Here is a 21222-nt window from a genome sequence, read left to right as displayed (position 1 = left end):
GCGGTACTGGAATACCAATGTTAGACACATAACAATCAGTAAACTGTGCCACAGAGCCCTTTCTTCCTGTTAGCAGCATTGGAATACCAATGTTAGATAGAGAATAATCAATAACCTCTGCGACAAAGCACTTTTTTTAAGTGAGCAGCACTGGAATTCCAATGTTAGACACAGAACAATCTGTAAGCTGTGCGACAGAGGCCTTTTTTCCTGTGAGCAGCACTTGAATATAAATGTTAGACACAGAACAATCAGTGACCTGTTGCACAAAACATTTTTTTCTAGTGAGCAGCACTGGAATTCCAATGTTAGACAGAGAACAATCAGTAAGCTGTGCCACAACGCACATTTTTTAGTGAGCAGCACTAGAATTGCTATGTTAGACACAGAAGAATTAGTAAGCTGTGCCACAGAGCCCTTTTTTCCTGTGAGCAGCACTGTAATACCAACGTTAGAAGAGAACAGTCATAAGCTGTGCCACAGAGCACTTTTTCCAGTTAGCAGCACTGGAGTTCCAATGTCAGACACAGAACAATCAGTAAGCTGTGCCACAAAGCACTTTTTCCCAGTAAGCAGCACAGGAATTCCCATGTTAGACACGGAACAATCTGTAAGCTGTGCCACAGAGCCTTTTTTCTTGCGAGCAGCACTGGAATACCAATGTTAGACAAAGAACAATCAGTAGGCGGTGCCACAAAGCACTTTTTTCTATTGGGCCGGACTGGAGTTCTTATATTAGATACAGAACAATCGGTAAGCTGTGGCACAGAGCCTTTTTTTCCTGAGAGCAGCAATGAAATTCCAATGTTAGACAGAGAACAGTCAGTAACCTGTGCCACAAAGCACTTTTTTCCTGTGAGCAGCACTAGAATTCCAATGTTAGATAGACACAAAACAATCTGTAAGCTGTGCCACAGAGGCCTTTTATCTCGTGAGCAGCACTGGAATTTCTTTGTTACGGACAGAAAAACCAGTAAGCTGTGCCAGAGGGCTGTATTTTCCTGTGAGCAGCATTGGAATACCAATGTTAGACACAGAACAATCAGTAAGCTGTGGCACAAAGCGCTTTCTTCCAGTAAGCATCAGTCGCTCCAAATTGCTTGCTTTTGAAGTACGCGACGCTGCAGCCAGAGAGAAACCTGGGGCGGTGTTCGGCGATCTTTTTTAGGGTTGTTATTTCAGTTGAAATACCAAGGGACCCTGCAACGCCAACGCTCCATTTTTTGCGATGCTTTGTTCTGTATCACGATAACGTGTGATTTCTTTATTTTTTAGTAGATGCAGATGATTATGGGGTACTGAAGAGTAATAATGACTTAATCTGTGTTTATGTACTGCCGTTACGAAATGCTCGAAAGCTCACTCTTATCGCGAGCAGAGGGTTGATAAGCCGACAAATACGCAAAATCGGAAGAGTGGTGTCTCCCTCCGGCAGTTCCAGCTCCAACTTTCTGTAACGTCACTGATTTTGACAGCGGGCTCCGATAGTTTTGTTGAATGCTTAGCGACAAAGAAGGGTCAGGTTGTATTGCAATAGAATAGGCGGTGTCGAAATCTACGCTTCTGTGACCGTTGCCCTCGATTAAGAGAAACATGTCTCTAAGGCTGACCTTTTGGACTTGCATGCACCGACACTGATTCTAGAGCTGGAAACAAGGCATGGCTCACGTGTTTTAGACACCACCTATTTATTTAATGCATAAATGTACCAAATCATTTACGCACTAAAACGATCCCAAGTTCAAGAAAAAACAAACAATATTTGTGACGTCCCACTGACGTAACGGTACGTTCGGCCGCTAAGTTTAAGGAACTGAGCTTCAGCTTTCTATTTCTCTAGTGATGAATATTTCTTGCGTAATAGTAATGAAAATGAAGCTTTGGAAGGAAACTTTCTTGACATAGAGCAATTTAGTACCCTTCAGCATATGTTGTAACTAGGTGATAACAGCTAAGGGGTACTTTTAGCTGCTTTGTCCCTGCACAGTCTTTTTCCCCGCTGTCGAGGCTGTGGTTGTGCGTCAAGAACTGATTAAGCCTTTTCTGGTTTACTCGACACACATTGTGAGTGCACTTGTTATAAGGTACTAGTGGTAGTTGGAGACCTCTCGTGCTTGCGAATCGCAGCTGCGTCTCCATGGCAACCCGTGCATTACGACCTGCTGCTGCACCCGCATATCGAGAACCGCACGTACGAGGGATACGTGCATGCAGTCTTCAAGATTCAGCACAACGCAAGAAAGGTGAGGTCTCTAGGCGTCTCTACGTAAGCCCATAAGAAACGCCGACGTTTGCCCCTACACGAAATAAATGAAGCCAGTCTGCGAGAAGTGATGTCGGATTGCAGACCAGGCGTCATTCCTTGCATTCGTTTTTGTATAACAGGAGTTAAGAAATTCCAACTTGAAAAATTAAAACAGTTTTGATGCGAAAGCAGAATCAAATGGCCGATTGAGCGAAAAAGCCAGTGCCTGTAGTCTGTACAGCGAAACTGCACCTAATTTCGCATTACCATTGGATGCGACGCCACGTCACAAGCGCGCCTCGACGGAGCCGAACGATCGAAAGGAAACACCTGCTGCCGCAATAGCGCTCCAGGTGTGGCGTGAGTGGAGACTTGGCGTCATGACATCGCCGCGACGCCATGTCACCCTCGCTCTCGGAAACCGGTGCGTGATTCGTATCTCTCTCACCCTCACTGGGCTTAGCTGCTGCGCGCGCCTACGAGCCTTGGTGGCCGCTGCGGCTTCCGCGGCCTCTCGTCGTGCAAGACTTCGGTGACATGCGGCTGTTGGCACCGCAGGCTGCTGCTGCTTGTTGGCTCGGGCAGCACGTACCGCTATGTTACATTAATTGCAGGGCAAAACTCGAAGGACCGCTCAGCGGCGTTCAATTGGACAATAATGCCTTCGGATTCACAGCTCACGAGTGCCTAGGTATCCTCGGATTTTTCATGTTGCACGGTACAGTGACATCAATTTCTTTTCTTGTTTGGCATGTGTAAGTATGCCTAATACATAGATGTATGACATGCATGGTTTGATGCGCAAGACACGAATGATGCAGTTCAATGCTCCAATGGTTATTTCAACAAACCTTCAGTTTTAATATCGAAACACTTGAGTGCTACAGGGCGCATTCATAGAGCCCTTATACAAAAAAGTTGAAGTTTCGCGCGTGACGCCAAGCAGCGACGCCAATTTCTGGCGCAATATTATCCACTGTATATTTTACTCTGTTTCGTCTTGTATTGGTTGGAGTAAACATTCATGGATGCACCCTAAATAGCAATCTGCTTTCATGAAGTATAACACTTTCTTCAATGAAACTCAATTCAATTCGACAAGGGTCAGCTATTTTTTCTACCTGGGAAACGAAGGAAAAGGAAGAACAGTTACACAAAAAAGAAAGGACAAATGGTGTGCATAATTTGCACACTGTGCCACATGTTGTCACGTTTTGCACAAATGATCGCGCTTTGCAGAAAACATGCTTGCGGCGCATGATAGCCGTGTCGAATAAAACATTGATAAAGAATAGAGCAGCTGTGACTTCCAAGTGATACTTGAAAGCGAAAGAAAAAATCCGGCGGAAGGCACGAACTTTGATCGCCTCTGTTATAGGGAAGCCATTATGTATTTATAAAGATTAAAAATACATATATGCACATATGTTGTACCTACTTCGGCATACTGGGTGATATCTATGGTTTACTTGTGATGCATTCTTAGAATACGCAAATTCTGTGCATGGTGGGCGGGCTATGCTTTGTTATTAACAAAGGATGGAAGTGCATGTTCAAGAGGCGTTCAAAAGACTAGTGGTCTCGCGTAACACAGCACCAACAGTCAGAGTAGTTTATGTCACAGGAACCAAATTGAATATATCCATTGTCTTTGTGTCTTCGGGCACCCCTTCCCCCCACACACGCACACATACACATACACACACGTGCGCATGCACACTCGTGTATTTTCCTGTCTGTCTAAGTACTTTAATAACTCAATGCGAGCTAATGTCGCTTGAAAATCTTCCTATGGGAGGCTGAAAGTAGGCGTTTTTGACCGGAGATGTGTGTTCGACGCATTCACTGTACCCGAAGTGCCGCCGAGACGGACTTCGACGCATTTAGAATCACCACTGCCGTCACCGTTGGGGTCGGGCACACCCGTGATGGCCAGCCAAGTCGAATTATTCGTCGAAGGCTAATTGCAGCATGGAAATGACGAAAGTTTGGTCAATATATATATATATATACAGTGTGGTCAATAGAAATGTATGAGTGTTGGGCCGAACCTTTGGTCAGGATTGAATTAACCGAATCATCGAATTATCCATAGTGGCACTGTAGAAAGTATATATAATTTCGAACGTATTGACTTCACTGTCTTTCACACGACCTCGTTCTATGCTTTCTACTTCTGCTCAGATCGTCCTCGACTGCAGCCAGAAGCTGCAAGTCGTAGCGACAGTGCTCCGATGGAAGTCGTTTCCTGTTCGCGTCACACGCGTTCTCCGAGACGGCAGCAAGGTCGTCATCGACACAACTCACCTCCTCAGGCAGGGTCGCACGTAAGCAGATCATTTACAGCAATACTGTTCTGCGGTCTTCCACAGCACTTTTCGTGTGGCGAACGTGAACGCCTACGGCGGTGCGTGGCGACGTGTTCTCTTTATATAATGTCAAAGAGGAGCCAGCCACGCAGCCTGCGTCGAAGTCCCGAAGCGGCCGTATGACCAGGGCACGGATGAGAATGTTCAGCCGGACGCCAGCGTCGGTGGTGAATCATCACTGAACTGCTAGCAACGAAGCCCTGGGTCACATGAACGCGCAGCCCGACTGCGGCGTTTGTGGAGCCGGCACAGTATACAAGTATAGGCAGCGGATATAAAGGAGAGTGTAGACGTAGTATGTTCGGATATAGTGAAGTACTTGAAGAGGCTTGGTTTGGTACATTCCGGGCAGTGACAAAACAGACCCCGACAACTTTCGAGGCGTGCGATAACCACAGCTTCGCTCTCTTTAATGCATGAGTTGCTTGCGTTGGCATACCTTTAGTCTTTAACATAGTAAAGGGTTTGATGAAAGCTGGCCTGTAAGAAAAAATGAGAAATGAAGGTCACTTTCAAAATAAAAAAGAATGCAGAAACTTTACTAGAGTTGTCTAAGTATGCGTAAGCATACCCCCAAATTTAAGTTGGCTCACACCCAAATTTAAGTTGGCCCACCCCCGAATTTCAGTGGGTCCACGTCCAAACTTCTAGTTGGCCCATTTCCAAATTTCAAGCTGACCCACTCCCAAACATCAGCTGGTCCACCCCGAAATTTAAGCTGGCCCACTCCCAGATTTCAAGTTGGCCCATCCTTAAACTTAAGTTGGCCCACCCCACATTTAAAGTTTACCAAACCCGCAAATTTCAAGTTGGCCCACCTGCAAATTTTGAGTGGACCCAGTCCCAAATTTCATGTGGACCTACCCTAAATTTCAGTTGGTGCGCCCCTATTATAAGCTTCTTCATGCATTTTCTAAGGAAATACCCCTAATACCCCTATGGGTATTCGCGTTTTATTTTATTTCTTGGTTTAAATTGTTCCTTATCACTTATAAATCTACCAATCATGTACATTCACACTATTACAACAATTACATGTCTTAACTTTGCAAATTACGCATTTTGGCGCAAATACAAGGCATTACACTCTTCTCGTGGCGGGGCGGAGGTACTCGCCAAAGAATGCTTGCGCATTGAAATTCATGTATCGTTCGTTCGGCTGACAGTGTCAAGTGTTGAATAAATTAGCAATGAACTGGGACAACGTGTCATTTATCGCGAAAACTAATAGTGTGAAGACGAGACTTGCTCGAATAACTACTAGCATTACTGCTGGCAAGCAACTCGTTTTCAGAAGGACGCGGGTTAGAAGTCTTTGCTGACGCAGCTCTTCATAACATTGGCACTGGTCGTTGACCTCGACGACACCACGGGGGTGCTTTGTGTGAAACATATCAGTGCGTCTTCGGTGATTCTTTTTATTGCGATAGCAATTATATGGACACTCCAAAGCAGATTTCTGCCGTCGGCGTCGCCGTCGCCGTTGCCGTCGCCGTCGCCGTCGCCGTGAGGTTCCGTATGACGTCAGTGGAGATGAAATCGTCGCCGCGCGCCGCCGAACGCTGTATGTGCGAGTGAAAGGGCGCGAGGGACGCGCGCTTTCACGGGGAGTGAACGCACGGCGGAAAACAAACGCGCGTTCTGTGCCGTGCTCCCTTAAGGGCTGCAGAAGTAGTCTCTTTCCTCCTTTTCATATATGTAGAGCAAACGTGCCTTCTTCTGACGCACGAAAGACCGTGGGGCGGGGGAGGGAAGGGAAGGGAGGCGACGTTTAGCTGCGGCACCAAGTGCCTATTTATATCAGAGGCTCCGGCAACGGTCACCAACGCCGCACGCATTTTGTGCGAACGCGGGACGCCGACGGCGTCGACAACAGTGCTGTGTGTTGCCGGTGCTGCTGCATTCATTATGTGCTTGATTTTATAACCTTGAGTCATCGACGTATCGACACGCTTGCACAAGTCGTCCTGAACGTAACTTGTGAAGACTTGAGTGTATCGTAGAGAGGCGAGTGCGCAACCAATGGTCGGTATGAATCTTACTACCAGCTGGGCGGCCGAAGACTTGCGTGAAGCTTGTCTTAAAAGCCGACTAGGGGTCAAGGTCTGCGTTGTGGTTGCGGTACGATAGGTTAGCCACGTGGGTGAGCTAAGAGATGACGTTAAGTTTCGTGGTATCGTACGATTTATTGCGCACGCCGACTCTTTCGTAGTAGGACAACCAATCGTCTAAGTCGTTGTCACCAGTGCCGCTGAAGGTTGTGGGATCCCTTTGAAGAGGGCGGCACACCGGTAACAACAAACGTGGTCAAAGTTGGCAGAGTCTGTCTGGATTCGTTGAGCATGATGGAGGGTAGCATCGGACAGCGGAGTTCCAGGGTTGACGAAGAACAAGCACCTCCACCAAATGAAATGGCGTTCATTGCAGCGCGCGACTGACACCGTAGGCTTGGCTGAAGCGTTCTCCCAGATGAATCCCACTTAGCTGTCGCGAGGCGATGCCGGTGAAGCGCGTCTCTTTCTTCTTCAGAAAAGAAACATGTGCCTGTCGCCCACTTGAACTTCTGGTTCTAAGCTATGCAAGCAAAGCTCACATGTGCAGTGAAAAATGAGTATAAATGATCCTTGCAAGTGTCATACCTTCATGTACGCAGTCGGCACAAAACCGCTCCTTGGGACCGCGTGTATGAAATTGTGCCACATGATGTCTTCCTCGGGAAAATATAACGCTTCCATATCGTTCTCTCCGTCGTATAATAGGCCCGGAACATCTCTGCCCACCACAGTATGCAATTTTCGCACCATCCTCTTTCGTTACCCATTAAAATGGCGCACAAATACAGACCCGCACCTCTTCGACAACCACTCAACCACACGCAAAATTACTACTCGTGTCTGGAAAGGCTTTGTCAGGGAACTGAATGAGGCCGGAACGGCAGCAGCGCTGCTCCCATCCGGCGGATTGTGACGCCAGAACCTCGCGCGCTTAATACTTATGTAAGAGGTGTCGGTCAAAGGCAGCCGCATCTGGTGAAGGATTGGAAGCTGGGCAAGTCAGAATAAACTCACTTTAAAAATACGTAAGAAAAAAATCAATACACGAGAACAATTTGCAAGGAAAGTGCTTAGTGCATCCTTGTCTCGCGCTCTTCTTTGCCCTTAGCATCCTTGTTTCTTTTTTTATCTTTCAAGGTGAGTTCTTAGCAGGGAATCCCGGCGACACAACTGAAATTTGGGAGAACGCTTTCAATGTGAAGTGCGCGCTGTCACAAATAACCTTCACATTCCAGGTACAACCTCACAGTGAAGTTCCAGGGCCGATTCCGCCGGGATGTCGGTCTCGTCATGAAGCGAGATGGCAATCAAGTTGTTTTGCTCATGTTACCCCAGTGAGTTCGTCGTTAAATGTCTCCTCCGGTTTATATTGTTCACATTGGCAAATTAGGCAATATTATTACTATTATTGAGTGATGGGAGGTTATTGTGTTGATAATATCTAAAATATTCAATTGCTTTAAAGCTATCACTAAACCTCAGTGACGTCTTTCCGCGACTGAATCAACTTATGGTGGCACAGCTGATATGTATCTTCTACAGTGGCCGCATTTCAATAGGGGTGTGGGAATACTTGGTTAACCTCCCTACCTTTCTGTCTTCGTTTCTCTCTCTCTCTAATTTTTGAGGCCGAATCGAATACGAACCTTACAGTGGCAGAATCGAATCGAATTCAGCATGGAATAATTTTTGAATAATGATTAGGCTGTTTTCACAATTAATATATAGGTATGTTCACATCCAAGTGTTCATAACATTAGCAAGTTTCTATCATTACATTGCTCGTTATGAGGCGTCAAGAGAGAGAGAGAGAGAGAGAGAGAGAGAGAGAGAGGGAAATCTCTTGATTGAAATACAGAGAATTCTGAGGCATGATAGTTATGGTTAGAATGCGAAGTAAATTGCAGTATGTGCTATAAGGTAATTGGTAAAAACCGAATGAGTGAACTTTTTAAATCAGTCGAATATGCATTTAAGTTTCGCGGGCAAAGAATGGCCGCCTGTATGAGCAATCCAGCTTAACGATTGAATTGTGCTATCTGCCATAGGCGATTTGGAAAAATTTCTAGAAGTCATCGCAGAAACATCTGGTATAGTAGGTGCAGTAATAGAACAATTTTAACAGATACAAAGTGAATCACAGTAATAGTAAAATGTGTAAACGCGAATGAAATGAGTCGACTGTCGCATTAGAAATAACTAAAACAGAAATAATTACAGTATTTTCTTGTAATACCGCAAACAATTCTGTGTCTGTAACCAGAAAAATAAAATCTTCCCAACGTAATGCTCTTGAAATCAAAGTAATCAAGCACCAAAGAAGAAAAAGAAAGATTCTCGATTTATGAAGCAGCTGATTCTTCAAGTGCCATATCGTTCTAGTGAAAGTAATTTAACAATTTTGGAATTGCGTACAAAGAAATTACCCGCTGTTCCAGCGATGGCCTATAGCGTATCTGGGCCCGTAGTCACAAAAACGTCTTACGCTACAATTTTCGGTAAGAGAAAATTTAAGCCAATCCAGGTGCTGCATTATTATTACTATATTATTAGCGGCAACAATGTTATTATCGAAGGCGGCCAGCCAATGGGAAAGATAATTTACCAACGAAAAGCTTGTCGAATTGGAACCCTGAATTGTAGCAGCCAATCCCTGTCGATGCATCTCCCACAACTCCGTAGCAAACTGGACGCCCACGTGAGCTTTCCGTGCTTCAAAGATCCCGGATGGAAGACGACTTTCGACGTGCGCCTGCTGACCAGCCAACATTTCCACGCGTCTTCAACGGCCCGCATAGCTAACATCTGGACGCAAACCAATGGCACCGTGGTGCATGTCTTCCACAGGTACACTTGGGGTAACAGGATTGGGAAGATTGGCTAGCTAACTCACGTCGAGCATTATCATTCGTCGAGACCTCGCGTCGTGGTTGTGCATAGAATACAGACGAGCTTTGTTTTTTATCGCTTAGAACTCTTTTGACGTTGTGGAAAAAATGGTGTGCATTTTGCGTTTATAGCTATTGACTGACCCGCCGCGGTGGCCTATGTGGCTATAGGGCATTGCGCTGCTGAGCTCTAGGTCGGGGGTTCGATCCCCACCGCAGCGGCCGCATTTCGAGAGCGAAACGCAAAAGCGCTCGTGCACTCAGATTTAGGTGCGCGTTAAGGAAACCCAGGTTGCCAAATTATTATGCGGAACCTCGTATCTTGATTGTCGCACGAAACCCCAGAATTTAGTTTCAAATTATGTTGCTGACTTTCTTTTTGAAAGTATTGCAAAGATTATTTTGCGTAGCCTTTTACACGTACCTCACGCTGTTGTATTATTGCTAACGTTTCTTTAGTGGTGATCTTGTTGAATGGCGGCATCTTCACTTTCTCTCTTGTTTTGGTTAGCCGTTATTTACCCTGCCTGCGTTCTCGTCTTCATTTCGGCCGCTTGATACAAAGCTGCGAGCACGACTGCCTTTCCGAAACGCCGTGCTTGTCAAATCGCAGAACGGAGCCCATGTCGGCTTACCTGTTGTGTGCCATCTTCACGAATTTCACCGTCGTGTCCCACGAGAGGCTCAACTTGTGGACGACCACGGCGTGAGTACACTAACACGCTCATTAGAAATCTGCGTGCGACAGTGTTTCCTCCCAGCGCGCATATCTGCTGCTCCCAAATATCTATGCCTATGGAGCATGGTTGGTCATACAGATGACCTACAGCACAGCCAGCGATCAATTGCGATCGCTCATACTTGTTAACATCTCACAGACCAAATGTTCTTAGATAAATAAAAAATTTCAATTACAGTTACAAACAATTTTAGGCAGGCGTAGTTATAGCACCAAATATTACTTTAATGCCATTTGCTACCTCTGGAAAAAATTTGTGCGTGCGCTTGTTTCTAAAAAAATCCGAGGGCATCTAAGCACTTATGAGTTGTGAATGCGAAAGCATTGATGCCCAATTGAACATCACTGAGCGGTCCTTCGAGTTTCGCGCTTCGAGTAATAGTTTCGAGTTCTGCTGCGGGGTATATCATCGAGTTTTGAGCCTAAATTGGTGCGGATAGTTTTTTTGTACAGATTCTACGTTTACACGTTGACAGTAGACCGGAAACACCCGACACCTGGCGTACAATCGAAGCAGCAGGTGTTTTGATTCGCCCACTCTGCTCCGTCGAGGCGCGGTCGTGAAGTGGCGTCGCAGCCAATGGGAATTTGGGTGCCCTTTCGCTGCTACAGACGCCGGCTTTTTAGCCTAATGGGCCATTCGATGATTTTGCATCAAAACTAAAATGGACATCAAGCACGAAAGATTATCTTAATACCCACACATTCTGGCACCGTGCAAACTGTGAATGGGCAGGCTAAGCGCAGTGCATCTTAGGGAAGCCTGCAAAACACTCAATATTGCAGGGAAGACTGTGTATGGGCTCATCGGCACGAGTTTCTTAGAGTGTTCACTCTCGCTAAAAATCCATGTGCAGAGCGCTGTTTTCGAGTCAGAAATTGTGGCATGGCGACATGTCTTTGTCGGTTGAACAAACATGACCGGAAAATCAGGATTTATTTCGGTTGAGCGTCCCGTTCGCATTTATCAGCTGAGATTCGGTGTGTGGGGAAATCTCGGCAACCGGATAGAAGGAGTGAAATTTCGACCGAAGCCGCAAAAAAAGAAGAAAATATTTATTTAGGCCTAAGTGAAACCACAACCGTGACTGAAAGCACAAAAATTACTTAGTTAAGTAGAAGCCATAATACGGAGTTTCGGGTTTCCACACTATCGATAACGCCTGCTACGACTAGTGCCGGCAACGTTAACGTGTTAAGGCACGGCCACACTGTAGTGTGAAAGAATGCTCGTAAAGCAGCTCGTGGCAAAATCTCGCCACCATCGGCGTGGCCACACTTGCAGGTGTCTTTGACGCGGCAGCAAGCATGTGATAAATTCACCCTCAGCTGCAATCAATGCGGATGGGATTAGCTATGCAAAGAGAGGGTCAGAGTTCCTCGCTGCGTTTTCTCACGTGAAGGAATCGGCCATTATTCAGTGGTCTCTCTTTTTTGTCCACTATAGTGTGGACGTGCCTTTAAGCTTTCGACAGCGCGAAAGTACGATATCCCGATTCCGGGCTTTCAAGACTTCTGGTGGCATAGAACAGTTCGGTGACGCTAGCCTGCAAGCTCATCCAGTTTCACACATCGGGTAGTGCAGAACAGTACATCTCCATAATGAGCAGTGAAGGCAACAACCGAAACTCTGGAATTAAGTTTTTACAGCACATTGGCTCCCCTTCAAAGTCGTGTTTGCGGACGGATATCAACAATCTTGGATTCGAAAGGAATGCTATTTGGTTTTGATGTCATTTACATGTGTAATCCGGCGTGGTTTTCATAGTATCCGTTAAAATTGCGAGCGAACCCCGACAGTGACGCGGCATTATTTTCCCTCAAAACAAGAATCCTCATCACTCGTGCGTGAATTTCATGTATATACACTGGCGTCAGACACGTTCTTGTCTTGAACACCATGGGTGTCTCAGCACACAAGAAGGCCCCTGCTATGCAAATACACACAACATCAATAAAGATTATCATCGATGGAAAACCACTTAAGTCTAGATAGTCTGAAAGGCCTGAGTCGTTTTATTGATTATTACACCGCTTAGAAGGTAGAAACGGTAACGGCAGGCTTAAATACCTAGGCCAATCTCATTACATCCACATGGATTTGAACGTTTTATCGTGTACTTGTAATTGGAAGAGGGCCACCGTGTGCTTCAAGGTGGCGCTGTAGCTGCAATTGGGGCGCACGAAGAGTTTCCTACAAAAATCACTAGGTGAAACCGTGGCGCTGTGGTCGCTTAGCTGCCATGGGAATGGTGGGTGCTACACGGACCAGTACACAGTATAATAATGATAGTGCTTATGGCTTCAGTCATTCTTGTGGCGCTTTTTGTGACGCTTTACGCTTTAATGTTCGTAACTGTAGATTTCCAAATACATGAATGCAATACGTTTCTATAGGCACGTGCATATTTATTGCAAAATTTTGCATTTCTAACGCAACCGTTGAAGGTAATAAAATTCACAGTGACAAGGCAGTTTGAAGCCAGAAAAAAAAGATTAGGTAGATCTGTGAAACTACACATATTACCGTGCTGGCTGGACCGCCATTAATCACTCGCAGCTCCCCTATATGCTAACGACAGATATATCTGTAATATTGGTAGGGAACTCTATGCAGATGTCGGGTTTCCTCAATCAACACGCAAGCCGGTATGAGAACTAGTTACTCTGTGGTGTTAATAGCTTATTCAGTGAGGAATCACGATTTACCCTCATTAGACGTCCACTGAAAGCCAAGGTGGTAGAATGTTCGTTCGTGCATTTTCTAGTGAATCCTTGTATTTACTGAGTAATTGAGTATCGATCTGGAACGCAGTCAGCCATGTCGCGTGTTATCAATAATGGGTTGAACCGTTGGTTCAAAGAACATGCATGGCTCAATTACTGGCTTCATGCATTACGGGGAAGAAAAAGAAAGCATTCTTCAACCACTGCTGACCGAACATTCCGTGAAACATGGGATTGGCTTTAGTAATGTCGCCGTGTAAAGTCATACATTTTAGACTGAAGTGAACTGGCTAAACCGGGTGTTTGATTGAACCGCAGCATAATGTCCATGGGTTTCTTAGTTGCCTTCATAGAACAGAACCAGCAAAAGAGTGTGCTACTATACCCGTAAATTTAGGACTTTGCCACTTGGACACCTGTTGAACTTCACCCGCAATACATCAGCGTAACGCAATGAACAGCATATAAAAATGGTATTTGAAGAGCTTTACCGAATTTTATCAGCTTTCAGTCAGTAACATCGATTATGTATGGCCATTTCAGGCCTGATTCACGCGGCCGTCATTCACCCCTTCCCGTCACCATCACGGCAGCGGCATCCGTCAGCAGAGAGCGTTTCCCCGGTGATTTCTTTTCAAGAACGGGACGCTGGGGGTGTTAGGAGCATCGAACAACGTCGCCAGCGTCCCGTCTTTGAGTAGAAACCGACGAGGAAGCGCTCTGTCCTGACAGACGCCGGTGTCACGACGGTGACGGGACAGGGTCGATGATGGCCGTGTGAATCAGACCAAGTAACACACGCATTTATGGCACTTAGTCATAACTTTCTCGCTCTGTTATAGGAGTGTTTTAATCCTGACCAAAACACTTCTATAAGCAGTAGGGGAGTTACGACTAATGCTGTAAAGGCGTATGTTATTACAAGGAAGTACACTCTCGACGTTGCTAACTGAAAGTTGTTGAAACTCGGCCAGTCTTTTGAAATATTTTTTGAAAATGCTGACCAGTGGGCTACGCTCCTGCATTGCGATGAAGTTTGACATACGGTTGAAGGGGCAATGTCCGAAACTTGTGGACATGGCACGTGTACGTAGCTGGACCTAAAGGAACATGCATTCTCTGATGGGTGCACTATCATGCCAAAAGTGCACTATGTATACCGACGTAAACCGACCTGCGGTGGTTGCTTAGTGGCTATGGTGTTAGGCTGCTGAGCACGAGGTCGCGGGATCGAATCCAGGCCACGGCGGCCACACTTCGATGGGGGCGTAATGCGAGAACACCCGTGTACTTAGATTTAGGTGCACGTTAAAGAACCCCAGGTGGTGCAAATTACTCCGGAGTCCCCCGCTACGGCGTGCCTTATAATCATATCGTGGTTTTGGCACGTAGAAGCCCCATAATTAGATTGACGTAAACTGCTTTCTCATCCAGCTTCATCCCTTACCGGACTGCCATGGTGAGGATCATCGGGAGGGCAGTGAGCCTACTCGAGCGGTTTGTGGGCGAGTGGAGCAACACGTCGCAGGTGCTCGACCTGGTGGTGGCGCCCGACTTGCCAGTGGTCGCCGTGTCGGGCGCCGGTTTCATCGGCCTCCGACAAGGAGCGCTCGCCAGTTCCGCGGGCTGGCAGCGCGGCAGCTGGATCGTCACGGTCGTGCGACACATCGTCCTTCAGTTTTTCGTCGCGTATGCCACGCCTCGGTGAGCCGGTCATCGTGGTCACCAGCGTTATAAGCTACACTAAAGGGAAATGCAATGAATCTAGTACGAGCTCCGGCCACGAAACCACACAGCACCTCCTGTCTGTGCCTCCACGCGGTAAAATATAGTGCCTGAGAGACGCCGATATTGGAATAAGTTTGTCTCCTTCAGATAATGGACTGAACGTTATTGGCTGGCGCGTCTATACAAGTTCTTCGTGTTAGACAGTAGTGCAATTTGCAACTGCGTTCTTAGGTCGTCACTGACTGACTACATCAATTTAGCATCGTGAAACAGTCCTTTAGAGCGAACCCCAGGTGTTCAAGGTTAATGCGCAGCCCCCCGCAACGGCATGCCTGGCAATCAGATCGTGGTTTCGGCACGTAATACCTCCGTATTTACTTATTCTTGCTCCTTCAAAGCCCTAATCCTATTTCTTTATCGGTAAAAGATAAATAATATTGGGCAAAATAATGACCAAAGCTTATGTATTGTTCAGGATTCCGCCATTGAACAGCGGATATGAACACGTTGGTTTAGCTCATAAATTCTTGCTGCGTATTTTAACCTATTTTGAGAGCTTTTTATTCCTGATGAGCTCCCAAGCAATGCCAGGTGCAGCTTGTACATTTCTCACGAATGGCATATCTTTTACCCTCCGGGTCCAGATTCATGAATTAGTTATACGCTAGAATTATTCATAAAACAAAATTTCTGCGATCCTAAAGGCAGGACATACCATTAGTGAAGCTAGCTGCCGATGACAACGTGTACTTACGAACGAAAAGCCTTGTGAATGCCGTGCAGTAGCCGTGAAAATTCATGACGTCATGAAGAGTTGCTGAGATAATTTTTCAGGTGGTGTCGCCTCTCGTTGTCTTTTTCTTTCGTCTCCTCTTGTTTATCATGTTTTACATCATGGCAAGAGTGTTTTTGAATCCTGTCTTGGGCTTCCATTAGTACAATTAGTGTGCAACAGATACCAATGTAGCTGACTAAATACATCTCTTTAGTACCCCTTTAAATGATGGACACTTGGCCACATTCCATGAGTGATCTGAAGCAGCACTTGTCCTGACAGCAACCGTATCCAACAAGATTCCACTTAGTTCCAACAGCATGTATGCGCAATCTCCTTTCCGACAAGTTGTCGGACGGATTTTGGCCCGCATTCGGGCGCACACGCACACACGCCAAAATTACTACGCTAGAAGGTTTCGTAAAGGCAGCTGTCAGCCTGTCATGATGTGTGACGTATAGTTAGCGAAAGGGGCTGGTCAAGCGTAAGGCAAAACAACTGTTACGAAGAAAAAAGGTTTGCGGACTCAGCATTGGATGGTTCTTGATGCTTGTGCTCCAAATTTAGCGCAACGGTCGACACCGTCAGGGAGCAAGAATTATGGTTAGGCGTGTCTAGAAAATGACAAATTCACAAGTGTACTTTGCACTCTAATCATACAAATAGAAGCTCTCTTCATGGCTGAAACGGAGGTCAGGTGTGAAGTACAGGGAAGCGCATATAGCGACATGTGAGCTTATTGCAAAAAAGGCCGAGATATGTGCCACAATACGCATCTCTTTTTGCTGCAGTATCTCGCAGCATGGCAAGAACCTGTGCATGCTAATTTCTTGAAAATTTGAGCATCGACAACAGGAACCCATTCCGCAACCATGAATCAGTATAAACATGGCTTGAACTACTCCTATACGGGCTGGTTAAAGCTCCCATTGCTCCTGCGGACTTTACAGGTGCTTTGTCATTTTGGTTGCAATGCACTTGTAGACACATGTGCAAACACAGAACCAAACACAAGCACTGAGTACATGGTGTTCATAGTTCATACTTCCGTATACTGATGCGTTGCCTGTAGAGCAATCGCCTACCAACCAGGCCACCAATATATCCTATCTCTGTCCTTTGTTTGACGTTAAGTTTGGCGATGGCGGTTTTAAAATGAGAATAGTCTAGCCAAAAGTGAGAATCCCTGTACCTGGTACTTTCTTATAGAGGGATTCTTAATCTACGAGGTCACGTGATGCTGTTGTGCGCGCAAGGACGCAGGCGAGAGGTAATGTAAAGTGAGTGGTATCGGAATCCAGTACAGGCTAGGGTGGCAGGTGAGCGTCCCGCGTCTCCTCGTCTATCCCAGCCCTGGCTGCACATGGTTTTGGCGAGGGATGCATCATACGCAGCCCGCCCGCCGCATCTTGGAGGTAATCTGCAGCGAGTGCAAAGCATGGGCAAGCCGTGACGGCTGGGCGCATCACGTGCTCTTTCTTACCGCGCTGCCAGTGTTGCAGGTCGCGTAATCTTACGTTTCGTAGATGCGTTGAAGCGGAAGGCAGCACGAGATGTTTGCTTTGCCAGGTCGGTGTTCTTTATCATGCCAGCGTTGACTGCAAGTGTTCGCGGTCGTCTAGTGAGATCTGTTCATGTTCTCCTGTGCATGCGTAGCACCATGGTTGTCAATTTAATTAGGAAGCAAACGTTTACCGTAATTTATTCGGCAAATGAAGCTACCAAGTTTACTTCGTCTAGTCATGCTATGCTTTGCTATCGCTATCAATAATTCGCCTTCCGGAGGAAACTTAAACTTTCGTGATATTGTTGGAAGTGGCCCAGACTTAATGGAGCCGTAACCACGCACTGCAGTGCCCTAAAGGACATATGGATTGCCGAATCCTTGGCGTACCTGTTCCAGCGCCAGATTCTTCAACACCTGGGCCTCGGCGAGAGCGTGGACCGGTTGCGGCTCCTGGGCCGCCGCAAGGCCATGGACTACGAAGACAATGGCGTGGATAGCGGCTCTGTCCGCACCACGCTGGTCTTCGCGATGCTTGCCGACCTATGCCCCGTGACGTATGTTGCCATCGCAGATATTACCAATTAACCCTGCAAAGACCAAACGCCATTCCACATTCAGAGATGCTAGAACACCTTGTTCACCTGGTCATCGAGGGTATATTCCTGCACAAAGTGATTAGTAATTGGTTTGACACGCTGCTGTAGTACAATGGCTAGGGCGTTGCACTACTGAGCTCGAGGTCGTCGATTTAATCCCGGCAGTCGAAATTAATCCGTAGTCCTTCACTAAGGCGTGCCTCATAATCAGATTTTGGCTTTCTTTATTTCTGTATTGTTTGAGACAATTTCATAAAAATTGGCTCAGGAGGCACAACAAAATCCCTTTTATTACTGAAATAACTAAACTAGTATTTCGTACTGTACGGCGATGATATCGGTGCCTGGACGGAACCAGACGCACCCTGAAGGCCTGAACACGACTGAAGCCCTATGCCAAGTGATCTAGCATACTTTGGACATTATTGCTGCCTACTTCGCCATTATTGGTATGGCAACCTCACCCCCCCCCCCCCCCCCCCATAAGAAAACTGTAGATTTTTCCTGCCAGCACTCAACGACCGGAGGAATGTCAATAAGTAAGCCCTTATCAAGGTCCCGCTGTGCTTTATGATGGGCAGCTCTGTCGACAGAGCATGCTGGAGACCTATTGCTTAGGAGTGTCAAATGAATGTATGGTTTCATGTCTTATGTCACTACTGTACCATGTATTACGTGCTTCTCTATGGTATCGTGGTACCAGTTCGTGTCTTCATCCTAATGTGATAAAGTCTTTTTAACAGCGAAGTTGTTTAGGGCAGCCGTAATTTGTTGTTCGTGGTTTGTATCAAGAACCTGCTGCGCCGTAGTCATGGCCACCAGGAGGGCGAAGGAGGGCGGCGCATGCGCACGTGGTCTGCTCCTCGCCAGCTCCCTCCCTTCCCGACCCCCGCCTCTCTTCTCTCCGCGCGCGCTGAGCCAGGAGAAAAAAAAACGCACATCCACGGGGTGAATGATGATGAGTGGACGAAGCTCCGGAGGGAATCACCGGTAAACCGTGAATCTTCCGTGCCCAGTCTCGCCTCACTAAATCGAAAGATTGACTTCTAGCAATGACACGCGCCATATGTGACGTCATTCCTATTTTATAACAGCGCCCTTCATTATAATTGCACCATCTCCCGCTTAAGGGGACGCAGCACAAACGCGTTAGAAACGTGCAGTACTCTCTAGTAAGGGGGAGAGGCCACAGAGTCTTACGCAGCCGTTTACACATGCCGGAACGTGCACCGCGTTTGCCGACGCATCACATGACTGCTGAGAGAGTATACCCTCCGTATTCATAAACGCTCCTTGCCACCTTGACTTGCCACCGCCTTGGGCAGCGCGTTCGAAACGCGTTGAAGGTAAGGCGGAGAGGCCACAGCGTCTTACACCAGCTTCTTACACGGGCCGTAACGCGCTAGCACAAACGCGTTAGAAACGCGCTAGAAACGCGGTCTTTCGTTAATGTTGGGTATTTATTGCCATCGTGGTGCGTGTGTCGATGTGCGCTTCGTGGCGTAGTGGTTAGCGCCGCGCGTTCGGAAGCGAGGGGTCCCTGGTTCGATTCCGCGCTACGAACCCAACTTTCGGAATTTTTTTTTATAAAACGCCGGAAGCGTTCTCCGGAAGCCGGAAGCTGGCTTCCGGAACCGGAAGCGAAACCGGAAGTGGAAACGGAAGTGGAACCGGAAGTGGAACCCGAAGCGGAAGTCGGCTTACGGTTATATATACGTATACATCTATATGTATATATGGGTATACATACATATACGGACACACAACGCCATCTATTGAGCAATTCATAAAACTAGACGTGGCTACCTACTACGACGGGGACGAACGGGTGCCGCTATAAGGAGCTTCGCCCCTAAAAAGGACAGGTGGCGACACCATCGTCATAATCTCGCACAATATCCGCGTAACGCCAAGGTGTTTGCCAGTGTCTACTAAGGGCGAAATGGCAAATCAATTCTTCGGAAGCCTGCAATGTAGTGGGAGATTCACGAAAGGGAGAAATTATAATCTACCCGAATGTAGCACGAAGCCAAAACGGAAATTCATACGGGTATCTCAGAAACAATGCTTCACACGTAGTTGCAGAACAATTCGTCCTGATCTGTGGAACGAACCCGGGACCAACGCCTTTGCGGCGTTGGTCCGAAGCAGGCGTGTTGACCAACGCCTTTGCAGCGTTGTTCCATAGACATTGAAAGCCGAGTCTAGAGGCAGATGACCGTGCCGGTTCTCCAGGTTCACAAATGGGGAGAAATTGTCATTCACCGGCCTGTAGCATGAAACCGCCAAACGAGTTGCGCAGAATCCCAGTGTTCCAGTACGTCCCGGTGCAGCGGAGGCGTACTGGAACACCGAAATTCGCACGCGCGAGTGGCATCATTGGTGGCGGCGACTTGCGACTCCGTGTTTGATGAAAACGTTCGAAGCATTCAGTGCAGAAACTACATTCCCGAGTTGCCGCCGTAGGCGTGTTGACTACGCCTCTGCCAACAGTTGCTGTCAACACGTTGTGTGTTGTTTGGGTTTCGGTTTGCTTCCCTATAGACTGACCTTAAGAGCCACCTTGCTGCACCCTTCTCTATGCGCCTTGACGGTCAGGCCTCCTTGTGGAGCGTCGTACCCTCGCAACGTGTAAATAAAATCTGTCCTGAAATCAGTTCACAATATGAACGCGTAAGTATATCAGTGGCAAAAGGTCGCGACTCGTTCCTTCGGCGCGTCGCTCGTGCGGCCGTTAGGCGTCGCCCACGGGTGGCGTCACCCCGACGCCCTCCATTACACACGTGTACACAGCAGCGGCTTAGGTACCGCGAACGTGCACTTGAATGTTTTATTTTAGGGGCGAAGCTCCTTATAGCGGCACCCGTTCCGTCCCCGTCGTAGTAGTAGTAGTAGTGTGTAACCAGTCTGAGAAAAATGAGAAAAAAATTCCGAAGTTGTGTCCGTAGCGCGGAATCGAACCAGGGACCCCTCGCTTCCGAGCGCGCGGCGTTAGCCCACTACGCCACGAAGCGGACATGGACAAACGCACCACGATGGCTATAAATACCCAACATTAACGAAAGGCCGCGTTTCTAGCGCGTTTCTAACGCGTTTGTGCTAGCGCGTTACGGCCCGTGTAAGAAGCTGGTGTAAGACGCTGTGGCCTCTCCACCTTCAACGCGTTTCGAACGCGCTGCCCAAGGCGGTGGCAAGTCAAGTTCAAGTCGAGGAGCGTTTATGAATACGGGGGGTATACTCTCTCAGCAGTCATGTGATGGCGTCGGCAAACGCGGTGCACGTTCAGGCTTGTGTAAATGGCTGCGTAAGACGTTGTGGCCCCTCCCCCTTACTAGAGAGTACTGCACGTTTCTAACGCGTTTGTGCTAGCGTCCCCTTAAGCGGGAGATCCGATGATTCCCTCCGGAGCTTCGCCCGCTCATTATCATTCACCTCGTGGATCTGCTGTCATTTTTTTTAACGTGCCGAGACAGTGGTCGCACGAGAACGCTGCTAACACGCCGTATATAGTTACCGACGTTGTCACAAAAAGTCGTCCTCAGTGCTGCTTCATCCATTCACGTTTTGCTAGTACATTCTTTTAACGGTGTTTCT

At 47.2% G+C, this 21222-nt stretch overlaps 1 protein-coding gene across 1 annotated transcript in view; it reads left to right on the top strand.

The window, feature by feature from the left end:
* Nucleotides 1-589: 589 nt before the first annotated feature.
* LOC119463958 (thyrotropin-releasing hormone-degrading ectoenzyme) overlaps nucleotides 590-21222 on the top strand; it is a 58533-nt gene continuing 37900 nt past the window's right edge. Inside the window, exons 1-8 of the mRNA XM_049655442.1 lie at nucleotides 590-610; nucleotides 2085-2243; nucleotides 4430-4572; nucleotides 7904-8002; nucleotides 9351-9515; nucleotides 10170-10262; nucleotides 14457-14726; nucleotides 17380-17586. Of these exons, the coding sequence (XP_049511399.1) occupies nucleotides 590-610; nucleotides 2085-2243; nucleotides 4430-4572; nucleotides 7904-8002; nucleotides 9351-9515; nucleotides 10170-10262; nucleotides 14457-14726; nucleotides 17380-17586 (1157 nt within the window). The remainder of the gene's footprint in view (nucleotides 611-2084; nucleotides 2244-4429; nucleotides 4573-7903; nucleotides 8003-9350; nucleotides 9516-10169; nucleotides 10263-14456; nucleotides 14727-17379; nucleotides 17587-21222) is intronic.

This window comes from Dermacentor silvarum, chromosome 9, assembly GCF_013339745.2.
Source record: "Dermacentor silvarum isolate Dsil-2018 chromosome 9, BIME_Dsil_1.4, whole genome shotgun sequence".
Classification (NCBI taxonomy): domain Eukaryota; kingdom Metazoa; phylum Arthropoda; class Arachnida; order Ixodida; family Ixodidae; genus Dermacentor; species Dermacentor silvarum.
This window is presented reverse-complemented; position numbering and strand designations above follow the sequence as displayed.